This window comes from Protomyctophum parallelum, assembly GCF_964188405.1.
Source record: "Protomyctophum parallelum genome assembly, chromosome: 5".
NCBI classification, from domain to species: domain Eukaryota; kingdom Metazoa; phylum Chordata; class Actinopteri; order Myctophiformes; family Myctophidae; genus Protomyctophum; species Protomyctophum parallelum.
Window position 1 is genome coordinate 25,840,542 of NC_139702.1, and position 14,864 is coordinate 25,855,405.

A 14,864-nucleotide genomic window follows, 5' to 3' on the forward strand; every position below is an offset into this window, starting at 1 on the left:
ACAAACTAAAACATGAACCTTAGTTGAAAAAAACTAAAGTTGTCCTTTAAGAGCTGAGGGACGATTCTACAAGCGTGGTTTTCTGAAAAAACTGTTGCTATAATATCAGTGGTTCTCGAAAATAGCAGATCTACAAGCTCATAATTATCACGGCACGAAGTGATGTGCTGAGCTTATCTGCTATTTTTGAATAGCCAAAGAAATGTAAAATGACACAGATTTGAATGGGTTTCGGGTCGGATACCAATTTCATCCAAGCAGGAGAGAGAAGTTACAGTAAATAACTGACATTGGGAGACTAATAAAATAGCAGACATGAAAGTGACTGGACTAATATAAATAACTGGACTAAATGTAACTATAATGGTTTCTCTCCCCTGATTGGATAAATTGGCAATCCACCTGGAAAATCTATATGTTCTGTTTATTAAAACAAATAATCTTTTTGTGTTAAGCCCAAATAAATATCACTTACAGCCCCTTTAATTGATGCCTCGCTTCTCCTTCATGCAGTATCGCTTCTTGCTTCCTTCTTGGTCCCTATAAACTATACAGCATGTGCCATTGTGTGTGGGAGTGTATTTACAATGTCTATTTGAGAGAGAGAGATAGAGAGAGAGAGAGAGAGAGAGAGAGAGAGAGAGAGAGAGAGAGAGAGAGAGAGAGAGAGAGAGAGATAATGGTGTGTACTGTGAATGAGAGTCAGTGTCGCCAGATTATGCAAGAGAAATAAGCAACCAGGTCTATGAAAACAAGCCCAAAAGAAGCAACTTACTAGAGCAATCATTCATGAGCACTTTAAAACTCATCAGCTACCGGTATTTGAAAATATCAGATATACAAGCTCACAGCAACCAAACGTGCATCCTGCCCACCCAATCAAAAGTTATGGAGAATATTTATTTCCTAGCCAATATAAATAATTCCTCAAAATATCTGTACCATTTATCATTTCTGATTGGGTGGGCAATGTTTGTCTGTGCAACGTGTAGGGCCCCATATACTGTAGTCGTCCTGTCGGGCAGGCTAGAATCGGCACCCTGTTTACAAGCAGCTTTACAGAAAAGCAAGCCCAAAGTCTCTTATAATAAGTGGACATGGCAACACTGATTGAAAGTCATAGCTCACCAGCACCTCCTTGTGATATAAATGGTAAAGTTCTATCAGGTGTGTGTGTGTGTGTGTGTGTGTGTGTGTGTGTGTGTGTGTGTGTGTGTGTGTGTGTGTGTGTGTGTGTGTGTGTGTGTGTGTGTGTGTGACCACAGGGCGTTTCAGCTGGTTGCATTGGAATGCAGGAGGAACCTCTGTGTATACCCTTCAATGGAAACTTCATTATCTCCATTCAGCATCATAAACATAATACCCTGTCATGACAACGCCTGGCCCAGGAAATGAATCCCAATGCATTTTTCCCATAGACATTTCAAAACGTATTTATTTAAAGACCTTTTAAGCGTCGTACGAAGCCAACTCTTGTCGTGACAAATCATGACAGCACACACAATATTTTGGACCAAACAAATAATTATAAAGAAGAAAAACAACAAAAAAAGTTTCACCCCGGTGTCGTCATCTAATGTGATCGTGGGCTCTACACACCCTCCGCCAACCTGGGGAGAGCAACGGACTTAACTCATGCTTCCTTCATGCCTGAGTGTCCAAGTTGCTCCTTTACACCTGACAGGGGAGGGTTTCCCTGGTTGGACGTAGCGCGTGGAAGGAAGATGTTATTCCAACCAGTTCCTTTCCCCTCCATCAGGCGCCCCGGCTGGCCAGGGGGAGGCAGTTTAGAGACCAGGATTACTGCATGTTTTTGTGAGGGTACCAACCCTAGGGGACACGGGGAGAACATGCAAACTCCACACAGAAAGGCCCTTTCGCCAACCCCGCCTTCGGGTATGGGCACTGATGACGCGGAGGAGAAAACACGCCGCCAGCACCCACAGCACCCCGAGCGGGAATCGAACCCAGGACCTTCTAGCTGTGAGGCGACAGCACTACCAACTGTGCCACCGTGCCCCTTTTTCTACTTTCTAATTCTTTGTTTGGACCGAAATTTTTTGTTTGTTGTCATGATTTGTCACGACAAGAGTTGGCTTTGTCCGCGGCGTAAACGTCTTTAAATAAATACTTTCTGATAAGTCTATGAGGAAAATGAACGGGGATTTCTTTTCCGGGTCTCTCGAGGGGGCGGGACTGCAACGCTCTATAGTCTCTCACTTTATTTAGGATTTAGCACTATTTCCCTCCCCACTCTTCACTCTCTCGTTCAATTTGTATTCACCTTTTTCCTGGGCTGTGTGTGCTCCACTTCCTGTCGATTTCATTGGATATCATTGGTCATCTGACCAGTTTCATTGGATTTCATTGGATCAAATCGACAGGAAGTGGAGCACACACAGCCCAGGAAAAAGGTGAATAGATCTTTCTCAAAATAACAAATGCAAATCACAGACAAATGACCGCAAGATCAACATAGTTGAACTCCAGTATCCCCCGCCTTGCCTTAATTTCACCCATCTTCCCCAATCACATCCTTTCCCGACCCTTCCTCCCGGTCCACCATCCTGTTCATCTGAGCATCACAACACATCCAGCGCATCAGAAGTCAGAAGATCTTTCAAGATCTTTCTTTTTGGTGCACCCTCCTACCCCCTCCAAATTGGTGCCCCAAAAGCTTGTGCATTAAGCCATATAGGCCTGAGTATGAAGAAAAAGCTTCACATGTATATACAGTAGTAGCCCCATGTACACCTGTCATTATGAACATTTATCATAACGTATCCTCAAGAGCTAGTTATATTTCCTTTTCAGGTGTTGTCAGCAGTGAGGCGGGTTCCTTGGTATTCACTTTTGGAATGTTTTCCATGATTGCGTGTTGAAAATGACCCGTGCAGTAGCCAATACTGTGTCATCCCCCGGTGAGCTTTTCAACAGCATATGCACAAGTGTGAGCAAGTCAAAAGCTCACATTCCATTTTTTGACAGCAATAATACCAGCATACTTTATTTTGTGTGTGTGTGGGTGGATGGGTGTGTGACACTGTGTGTGCGTGTGTGCGTTGTGCGTGCGTATCTGTTTTTACTTTTTTTGAGTGGTGCAACCACTCCTACAACCAGCAATGTCCGTGTACACCATAGACTGTAAAAAATATGGACAAAGCGTTCCCCGGGTCTAACATGAACCTAAAATGAAGCCTGTCAGTCCTTGTATTGTAAATCGCCATCTTTCTAGATCCGTTTGGGCCCAGCTGGCCCATTGGCTGGCCCAGACAACGAGGCGGGACTTCCCCCCTTCTTCTTAGTTGGTTTTTATTTTGACTCGAGTGGGAGGGGAATCCCGATCATAGACTGTAACGGTAGCCACGCCCCTCAGAACATACGCGACTTTATGGTAATTTCTTTAATAAATGGGACCATCATTTTCCAAAAAGAATATTATGACATTAGAAATGAGACTTTAAACTAGTGACTGGAAGCAGAAAGTATTCATGACCATGTTTATTAAGGTAATACAGTCTAGGTGAAGTTGGGCCCAAATACATGGACTTCTATGGGGCTATGGGTTTTTTTTGGGCCCAATGACAGCGCCACAACAGGCCATTATATGAACTTTCAGGAAATCCCGATTTCCTTGGTGGCTTCACAAAATATCTGTCTGACTGCCCCCCTGGTGTACACCTATGTAGTATCATAGTATGTACCCATGTGGTCATGTATGTATGTATGTGGTCATGAGCACCAGTATATGACTATAGGGTACCAGTAGCCGGCGCCAGAAACAGAGAGAGCGATATGCTGCAATGTTGCCTGCTAAAGAGAGAGAGAGAGAGAGAGAGAGAGAGAGAGAGAGAGAGAGAGAGAGAGAGAGAGTTGTGGTGGGGTGGGGGGACACACCAGTACCACTCATTTTAACTGGATCACCAGACAGAGTCATGACTTCAGTGGTTTGATGGGAGTGGCTACAGCTTCTAATTGATTGTTGGCCAACATACTGGCCAGCTGGCTACTACTTGGCCTCACTCCTGCAGCAACTACTGCACTGAGGTTCCCTGACTGAACTTGCTCTGCGCATGTCAGTGCCAGTGTGTTGTTTATCTTGCAGGAACAGAACAGGTACATGTATGACCACCAGCAGCTGCTGCATGCTCTCACTATACATATTCATATCATATATTCAATGTATTGTAGCCTAACTGTACGGTAACAAGACAACTCACCCCGTCCGTTTCTGTTTACCTCCCAGAATTTTCCCCAGTGAGGGGTGGGAGAGGCTGGACAGCAGACGGCTGGACTTTGAATTTCTCTAACTATAAAATTTCATGACAGCAGACAGCCTAAGTACAAATATGATTTATGAAAAGCTACTACAGTGAAGTCTGTTCACAGAAGTTGTTGTAGGATATGTGGGGATTATCTGACGAGGTACCATTTGAGTGGGCAAAACCTTACATATACTAAATAATACTAAATTGTTTATAGGGTCAATATAAGTAAAATAATATAGCCTTTCCACATGAGTATCTTTTTATTTTTCCAAAAAGAATACAAACAGCCAATAGCATATATTACAAAGTTATCCCCCTCACTGGTGAAAATTCCGGAAGGAAAAACGAGCAAGCACCGGGGTGAGTTGTCCAGTATTCAACTGTACAGATGAGCAGAGCACACACATCACCATGTTCCATCTCCACTACTTTATCTACTGCATCATGTCTCCCGTTTCTTCTGACAACAATGGAAGTGGCCAGGTGTCATTTCAGAGAAACCAATACAGTATTATGTAAGCTTGTAGATAGGGCTATTTTCACTATTTTTTAAAAATCATTATAACTTGGGTTGTCCCGATCGGATCGGGTGATTGGAAATCGGGGCCGATCACGTCAGCCAAAAAACGTAATCGGGACATCCCTATAGTATCAATATTATATCCATATGAACTACATTGTTATGTATTTCTAAGGGATACATAGCCCTAATTATGAAAATTTATATCCCCAACACCATAATGTCAGAGGCAGCACCCTAAAGCCGCTTTTAGAAACGATGTGGTTAAAGTGGATATACTGAGACCATTTCGGCATAGGCTACAAAGTTGTAAATTACTGAGATAACCTTTGAATTATAAACTAATAAATCGTCGGGACTCCGGTAGGAGACCCTGATACAGGAGAATTGTGAGAAATGTAATTGAGGAAAAGTACTCAAGTCAGAAAATACCTAATGTAAAGGACTGTAAAACCTTTTAAACAAGTGAATATTAAACTTTATCCTTAATGTTATACTGTTAAACTTAAATCCTATATTAATAACCTTTTAAGGAAAAATACTTTAGAGGAACAACTACAATACTAAAATGAGTAAAAGTCAAAGTATTACAGAGTATACCAGAATACCTTAAAATGAATTTGACAGACACAAGGAAGAGTCAGACAAGCAGAGCTAGAAGGATTTTCCATCAGATATATTACCCATTACACTGGGAGAGAAAATGTTAGGTCCGGACAGCATTCAAAAAGGTCTCTCCCCATGTCCAAAATGGACACGGTTAATATAGCATGATTGTAATCGTTACACAGACCAACGTGTCAAACAACAAGGCCAAAAAACATGTTTGTTTACAGAGGGGCAGATAATGCAAGACGTCACTGAATGCTAGATAGTGATACAGGCGATATCTCACGGGGCAGATACAGCCATGATATGTACATCAGTGCAGAGACATCCATGATCAGTGGGACACAGGGCACGAAGTGAGATGAAAACAGGGTGACAGGGCACATTCATTTTGTGAAATTCATTCACAAAATAACAGATCTACAAATGAGTCCCGAAATACCTATCAACTATGATATAACAATGAATAAAAAACACTGATGTTTCACTGACCACGGAGCTTCTTCTACTCATCACGCGGCTTTGCAGTTGTGTTGTTGTAACTGGACTGTAACGTGTCATTCTGTTTAGTCAGGGTGTCTGTAACAAACTCATAATCATTCTGTTCAGTCAGGTTGCCATATCTGGACTGTAACTCAACATTGAGTTTAGTCAGGTTGTCGGATCTGGACTGTAACTCAACATTGAGTTTAGTCAGGTTGTCGGATCTGGACTGTAACTCAACATTGAGTTTAGTCAGGTTGTCGGATCTGGACTGTAACTCAACATTGAGTTTAGTCATGTTGCCATATCTGGACTGTAACTCAACATTGAGTTTAGTCAGGTTGCCATATCTGGACTGTAACTCAACATTGAGTTTAGTCAGGTTGTCGGATCTGGACTGTAACATAACATTGTGTTGACTCAGTTTGTCAAATCTGGACTGTAACTCAACATTGTGTTGAATCAGGTTGTCAAATCTGGACTGTAACTCAACATTGTGTTTAGTCAGTTTGTCATATCTGGACTGTAACTCAACATAGTTTTGAATCAGATTGTCATATCTGGACTGTAACTCAACATTGTGTTTGCGATTGTCATATCTCTGAAGTCTGGACTGTAACTCAACATTGTGTTTAATCAGGTTGCTGTTCTCTTTAATCAGTTGAGAATCTGTAAAGGAGAATCAACAATTGATGAGTTTTGCATACAGCTTTGTTCTGACATATATACTGTACATATAGCCTATAAGGCACCATTTATAAGCTTTTCAGGAAGAAAAGTGGTTTAGAAGTAGTTCTCAAAAATAACACGTAGGCCTACAAGCTCACAGAGCCTTGCACTTATACTATATTTAATTCTAAAACATTATTATAATAAAGTAAATTGTTATGAAACTTGACTTACGCAGAGAGCATCTGAGGCCAATGTTGAGGAGAGCTTGAACAACACAGAGCAATCCAAATGCCAATCCAACCGGCCCGTAGTGGTCTACGAATGCGCACGCATGTGCATACACTGACACACAGACACACAGACACACAGACACACACACACACACACACACACACACACACACACACACACACACACACACACACACACGGAGGGGGGTATGAAAGAGGAGGGAGGGAGATCAGTTCAAATGTTTCATAAAGTTAGAAAGTTGTTTAAAGCAGTAGTTCACCTAGCTCTGGTCCATAGCTGTAATGCGTTTCATTTAGAGCTATGTTACTCTCAACTTCTGCCGCTCACATAAATGCAGACCAGCCTCTACTCTTTAGCGTAAATAAAAAGAACGTTTTTGCTACTCACCAAAACAAAGGCTAGTTGTGTCATTAGAAAGCCTACTTTCCTTAGTGGAAGCACTCTGAGCTCCCCAACACACGTATAAACTGTACTTTTTGGCCAGAAAGGGATTTTTTTTCACCGGAGGAAAAATATTCTCTATGAGGCAGTTCTCTGGGTAACTAAAAGTATTTTGTACCCGGTGAAAACAAAATCCCCTTTTGGCCAAAAATTACAGTTTATACTATTTATACTATTTATACTACTAAAAAGTCTAGTCATAATGACCTTCATGTATAGTTGTAGTTGTAAATACACAGGTAACAAACAAAAAAAACGTAATCTCTAATACCAATTTATGTGAATTAATGCCAGCCTCCCATGTCTTTGGACATTTTAGAATAGGCGCTGCACAGACGAAAATCATATTACTGCCTATGGGTGGGAATTGTGAACAATATAATACCCAGGTATGGTGCATGGATATCTCTTCCCTGATGATTTAATGGGGAGGCATACTGATACTATGGTCCGACGGAGCATTGGTTGGAAGGAGCATTGGTCCATGGTGCGTTGGGGGTCGGGAGAGGGTTGGGGTTAGGTTTAGGTGTGCTGCCCCGGGGGAGGTCAGGGTTAGGGTGAGGGTTTACTCCACTACAATTATTTGATAGCTTTTGTTACTAGACATTTGTAGATTTTGATTATTACATTAACCACTTCAGCCATATTTAAGCTTCGGCTATATATATATATATATATATATATATATATATATATATATATATAATAAGACAAAAAGGGACTCCTGCACATCCAAAAAGACCCGTAGGAGGTGCAAGTCTAGTTAGCAGGCATAGACATAAAAAAAGAGAAAAACCTTCCAAGGAAGGGACTGCACACTCCAGGGAACAGAGACGGACAACTTACTGCATCAAACTTATTTATTAGCACTAGTAAGTTGTCCGTCTCTGTTCTCTGGAGTGTGCAGTCCCTTCCTTGGAAGGCTTTTCTCTTTTTTGAGATATATATATATATATATATATATATATATATATATATATATATATATAATTTACACGTAATATGATAATTTGTGAAACGGTGAAACATTCTGCATAATCAGTACTTACTTTTGGTAGGCTAGTATAAATATACTATATATTTTGATGCCAATACTTTGATTGTTATAACCAAGTATCTCATACTTTTTGTACTTGAAGTGAATTTTGATTACCGGACTTTTACTTGTAACAGACATTTTTCTACATTGCCATATTGATACTTAAGAAAAAATCGAAAAATACATATTTTAATAACATTAATAACTAACTAATTAATATCTCTTACCAGACTGCAGGCTCTGCGGAATCTTCCGTGCAGGACGTTTCTGCTCAGCTGTGGGCCTAGTCTTGGGCACAACATTAGCATAAATATCTTCCTCTAGTTCCTCAATTCGTCCAGGATCATAAGCCACAGCCATTTCTACGTTTATGACTTTAATTACTTACAGGTGTTTGATATTACTATCACCTCTTAGGCTCTTCAACACACTGAACAAAAGGGAAGTGGCCGTTCTTTTATCCCTCTTCTACGTGCCTCTCTTCTTCCTCTAATTTGATCAGATAAACGTTTCAAAATACTCTGTTGCAACAATGTATAGAAAAGTCATACTATACCAGGGAATATGGTGTATATATATCGCAATCGCATGTTGTTGGTTAATTATAATAACTATAGGTTCGGACCCTCCCATCTAGAGATCAGGTCCCACATTTATAATATAATAATATAAGTATAGGTTACTTTAAATAATCATGAACTTTATCATAACACATTATAAAGCTTATTTGGGATGCGTAGCAAGTGTTACCTAAATTTGTATTCATCTTTAGGGCCCCAAAGTACACCTTAGTCATATTTTGACGGCAGTAACTCCCTGTCATCATTTCACCCCCCTCCGTATTGAAGTATATTGGACAATATTAAGATGTTTATATTAATTTTGTATTCATCTTTACGGCCCCAAATCACACCTTAGAAAGCACGAGTGTCATTTCAAGTGTTTTTTGACAGCAGCAACTGCCTGTCATAATTTCACCCCCCTACCTATCTAATAATTGGACAATATAAATATGTTGATATTCATCTTTAGGGCCCCAAATCATACCATAGAAAGCACAAGTGTCTATTTCAAACAAAGTGTTTTTTGACTGTCATATTTTGACAGCAGCAACTGCCTGTCATCATTTCACCGCCCTCCCTATCTATATTATTGCACAATATAAAGATGTTGAAATTCATTTTGTATTCATCTGTATTCATCATATTTGGTACGAACTTTCTCAAAACTACTGAATATATTCCTCTCATAGAGATCTGAGAATTTGACAAGACCTTAATATCTTTCCACCGTTTCAAGGCCAAGTCTGACATAGAGGGAGGGGACAATTAAGTATGGGACAATTTATAGAGCCATCTTTAAATTTAAAGTGGGAACTGTGACCAAATCTTAATGGTGGCAATCACTACTGTGTTTTGGGTAAATTTAGATGGTGATAGAGGTAATTTAGAGTAGAGTACTATACTGGGAGAGACATTGAGTGGCATCATCACGGCTCCTCTGTAGAACAGCATTTTTTATTCTGGGCTGTTTACCTCCCCAAATAAATGCTGAAATCATCTGATCTAAAGATAGGATTGGCCCATTTTGAACAAAAAGCCTCAGATCATGAATGCAGCGTGCAATTTAGAGTGAACGGAGTGGGCACACAGAGTGGGCCCCTTTAACCCATTCATACGAGGTTTCCACTGGACACACACTGTTCTGATTAACCCCTTCTGACCCGAGATCAGATTCTAAAAAATGTCAGTCGTTCTTCGATTTAAAAAAAAAAAATCAATTGCTAAAGCATAACATAATGCTAACACCAGAATGGGTTAACCTTGCATGAACCCAGTAACAGTTTTGGACATATGAGGTTTCCACCCGACAGACAGTTATTGCGAATGCACTGAGCACTAACTATGAGACCCTGCAGATCATGTCTGTGTGTGTGTGTGTGTGTGTGTCTGTGTGTGTGTCTGTCTGTCCCGCAGTGACACCACCCGCCCGCCACCAGAGGGCGCAGCTGTAGCACGCACACACACACACACACACACACACACCAGAGGGCGCAGCTGTAGCACACACACACACACACACACACACACACACACACACACACACACACACACACACACAAACAACCACACACACACACACACTGCGTTCGCTTCCCGCGTTTGCGCGTCTTACTTGTGTTATCTCAAGGACAAGCTGCAGGAAGCACTGTCAAACACAGATAATTCTGCACTGCTCAGTCATTTCCATAAGCTCTGTAAAAACCAACGTTGCCACAGTTCCTCATTTTGGTTTCTCTGATTCTGACTTCTGATTGTGTTTCTCTGATTTAGCTCGAATATGTTTCCATATTTCGCTGATTCTCCTTCTACAGCACGGCCCTGTGCTGTAGAAGGAGAATTTAGTACCCATACAGTATTTGTTTTGAAAGTGAATCAATAAGATATATAAACAATCAAGCCAGTACTGGTGGCTTTTTCTGCATGTGGCATGATGCGTATTATTCCTCTCGATAGCCTATACCAGGGGTTTTCAACAGGTGGTCCGTGGACCACTGGTGGTCCGTGGAGGTATGGCATGTGGTCCCTGACCATGCATTTAGTACGTAGGAAAGTATTCTGTAGGCCGTACGATGACACGTCAATGTTGTCAGTTACTGGGAAGTCGGACGCCGAGAATTACTTCCACAGAAAAGGGAGTTAGAATTTCAAGGGAAAGTACATAGGTATACCGGATTGCCTGGTTGAGTCACCATTATAAAGAAATATGCCCATACTCAATGTAATGTCTGCTCACTGCTCGTCATGCATAAGTTGCAATGAACAGCATCATGAGTTTAATATGGAAGGTTAATTTCCCCCCACACCCCCACGCCCATATCCTCCTCCCAACACAACAGTGGTCCCCAGGTTGATTCTCAGTCAGGGTGGTGGTCCCATAATCAGTTGAAAACCCCTGGCCTATATACCACTGACTGCAATGTCAACTAAATTATATTTAAAATTAAATATAATAACCTGACGGAGTTGACAGAGACGTGGGACACACATTTGATATGAGATATGTATTGGAAAATATAAATTAAAATTAACTGTGTATATTGTTTGCTGTGTTGTTGTTGTGACAGTAGGCCTATTAGACACTTTTTTGGCAGTTTGAAATTGTGACCACTTGCTGGGGACAGGCTAAATACAGGCATTTTTGGGTACAGAGCCTGCTTTGAACTAATTCGAAAAAAATGTATAATGAAATTAATGTCATAAGAATACACAACTGTATTACATATAACTTTGCAATTGCTTTTATTTTTATGAATTAATTAATTTTTAACATAAATAAGGCTCTTATGTGTGGGACATGTTTTTTCCACTTTTGTCCCTCATCTCAAGAATGAGTGAATTAATTAATTACATTCTCATACAATATACAACTCATGGTATCACCCCAACAATGTTGAATCTGTTCCGTACGCATGCTTTTGCATCGAGGGAATGACTGTTTCAGTGGACAGTCCACGGCAATACGGCTGCGCTCCTCCATTATGGGGTGGAGGTTGATGCTGCAAAGTGCAAACAGTATACTATTAGAGCAGGGGGTTCCCAAAACCTTTTAGCCTGTGTGACGACCTTAAAGAGAAATTAGATGTTTCCCCCGAGACCCAAACTATAGTGAAAATAAAAGATCTACAAGCTCACAACACGTCACTTTGCATTGCGTTGTTATAGCCTTTGGGACGGAGACAACAGACCGGCTATTATGTGTCGATGATCTTCGTTCATTCATTCATTCATTCATTCGACTTAATTCTATGCATTCAAGTCTACTATACTTATAAAGTTACAAAATTCATCCATAGGCCAAAAACGAACAACCCCAACCCTGCAGATCTGCAGCATAAAGGCCACATATCCTGTTGACGATGACATGGAAAATAACGTGTTCTTAATTCCTCTTAATTCTTACACAATGTGTTGTTTGTTCACATACACATTATGCACACGCAGTATGAACAAACAAAACCATCATGTTGTGTTGACAAACTATATTATTGTGGAATTAGGAATTACAGTACTCAGTACAGTATAACCTTTACATTGTATTGTTATAATTACATTGCATACAGCTCCACGGTGAAAGCAAGGAGCCTGGCTTGGCCCGAAAGTTCCTAAAAAGTCCATTGACTTGGCCACACACATGACATCACATTGGAGGGGCTAGCCCCCTTTCGCCCCTCAAAGAAATAATGAGTATTAGTGCTTCTATGTAAATCAACCACCTAGTTTCCAGTATAATAAAAGTTCTGAACAACAGATTTAAGAAAGAAGATGACTTGGTAGATGAACAATGGTAGAACAATGTATTTCAAAAAGTTAAACACAATAAGCTATCTTCTAACAAATAAAAAAAACTAAACTAAAATTGCACACAAGTAGAAATTAATAAATTACACAGCCGAGGTCACATTTTACAAATCATGGGTCAACTCAAACAACTCAACTCAAATTAAGCAAGGGGTATTCCGGACCTCTGATGACTCGATGTGTAGATTCAAACCTGGACTCCCCTCATGAGAAAGAAAACCTCTACCACTAGGTCAAGAGGAAATCTCCTTGACCTGGAGAGGATAGAAGGCCTTTGGCTTCAGATCAGACTGATGCTACTCTGCAACAGATCCAGTAAATCAAAAGTCTTGTGTCCCATATAGATTTCTTTTTAATGCATTAATGTTTAATGCTTATTTCTTCTTCTTCTTTCTCAGCTAATTCCAATCGGTGGATCAGCAGATCATCCGTTTCTATCTGGTTCTGTCTTCTGCGTCATCCTCGGGCACTCCTGCATGACCTCTCCCACCCTATGACTAATAGTCAGAGGACTTATTTCGGGGCCGGTACCATGTCGTCGATGCACCCGCCTGCCTCCAGCTTCTTCTCCATTTCAACCAGCAGCTTGACTCCGTCTATCACCGTCTGCACCAGCTCCACCTCAGAGAAGCCCAGTCTGTCGGCATTGGAGATGTCAAACACGCCGCCCGAAGCAGCCGTGTCAACACCACCGGTTCCGCGTTTCTGGAGCCTTAGGTTCGTGAGAACCTCCTCAAATTTGCAATGTTCGCTCATTTTGGGCAGCTTGACATGCACTCCTGCACGCAGGCCGGTTCCCAGGTTAGAGGGGCAGGTCAACACGTAGCCCAGATGCTCGTTCCACATGAAATCATTTCCTTTTGCTTTGAACAGCTCTTCAATCTTGGTGAGGCCGGTGCAGAAGCGGTTGAAGACCACCTTCATGTTTCCTCCATTCTCCATGGAGATGACGCGCAGGTGGTCCTCCTCGTTGACCCACACCAGGAACGTCTTGTTGTCATTATGCCAGATGCCCCTGGCATCGGGCCAGTCGCGGCCCATCCCAGCGGACAGCAGCAGAGGAGAGACTGGCTTGTCGAAAAGGAAGTGGTCGTCGATGAGCTGCTGTTGCTCGGCATCGGTCATGTCCTTCAGTGCAAAGTATTTCCCCTTCAGATCACCTGTCAGAGATGCCAGAGCGTCAATCGAAAGTTTCTCCACACTCCGCCTCTCTCCACGGGTGCAGTGTGGAGGCAGGGAGAGCCCACGAATGCTCCTGCCAGTTCGGACACGGGAGCTCAGGACATAGGCAGGGTCAAGGTCATCTCCACCCTTCAGGTTGTCAGGGTTGATGTCGGTCTTGTGTTTGTCCGTGGGTTTGTAGCCTCCATGCCTGTCCTCGATCACGGGGTCCAGCAGCTCCTTGAAGACCTCATACGTCTCCTCGTCTCCGGCCACACAGCCCACTGTCATAATGAACGGATGGCCAGGATTGTCAACCCCCGTTTGAATGACATCATCGACGGTGTATCCGCTGGGGGTGACGCGCTCCCGCAGTGTCTTGTACATGTCCTTGGTGAGGACCTTGGCCATGTGGTTGTTGTGCTTGCTTAGATCTGGGTATTCATCCTCAGCCGTCATTCCCCTGAGGTTCATTTTAGCCATATGGGCAGCTAGAGTGTCCACGTCTGCCATTTTGCTCAGGGTCAGAATCAGGACCAGAATCAGAATAAATCTATCAATAGTTGATTATTTCCAGTCAAGAGAATTCACAAATTCCTAATTATCTTGGTGTTTCTACAACTGAAGACATTTCCATCTACAACACCTTATGTTATGCAGACCAAGCTCTAGTCTGACGTCACATGTTTAATTGATCAACAGTGGGGCTGGCACCTTTACTTGGGGATAAACAAAATGCACGTAATCATGCCTCTTGTTAAGGGTCGTTCACACCGGCCTATGCCGTCCTAACGGTCCAGGCACCAGCCTAAAAGCATGTCATATCTGTGTGTCTCCCCCATAGACTCTCCGCCCTCCACGTCAACCTACCTGTCCCCATTTATACCTTCCCAGTACCACCCAGAATCCTCCGTGTTTCGCCCGCCTCGCTGCGTCGCACACTATAGCCGCCTTCCTACAGGCTTCTCGCAACCCACCCCCACCCCTTCACCTCCATAGCAGCTCCTCTCCCCGCTCCCCCCCAAAGGAGCTTTTTCGGTACATTCACCTTGCCAAAA

The 14,864-nt window shown here is 42.1% G+C and overlaps 1 protein-coding gene across 1 annotated transcript; it reads right to left on the bottom strand.

Annotated features, from left to right (window-relative positions):
• Positions 1 to 13,158: 13,158 nt before the first annotated feature.
• Positions 13,159 to 14,289, bottom strand: LOC310858812 (creatine kinase, testis isozyme-like; the record flags this gene model as incomplete). The annotated part of the gene is made up of 1 exon (XM_083765096.1): positions 13,159 to 14,289. One exon carries the CDS (start codon positions 14,287 to 14,289, stop codon positions 13,159 to 13,161), a length of 1,131 nt encoding a protein of 376 aa, XP_083621222.1.
• Positions 14,290 to 14,864: the final 575 nt, after the last annotated feature.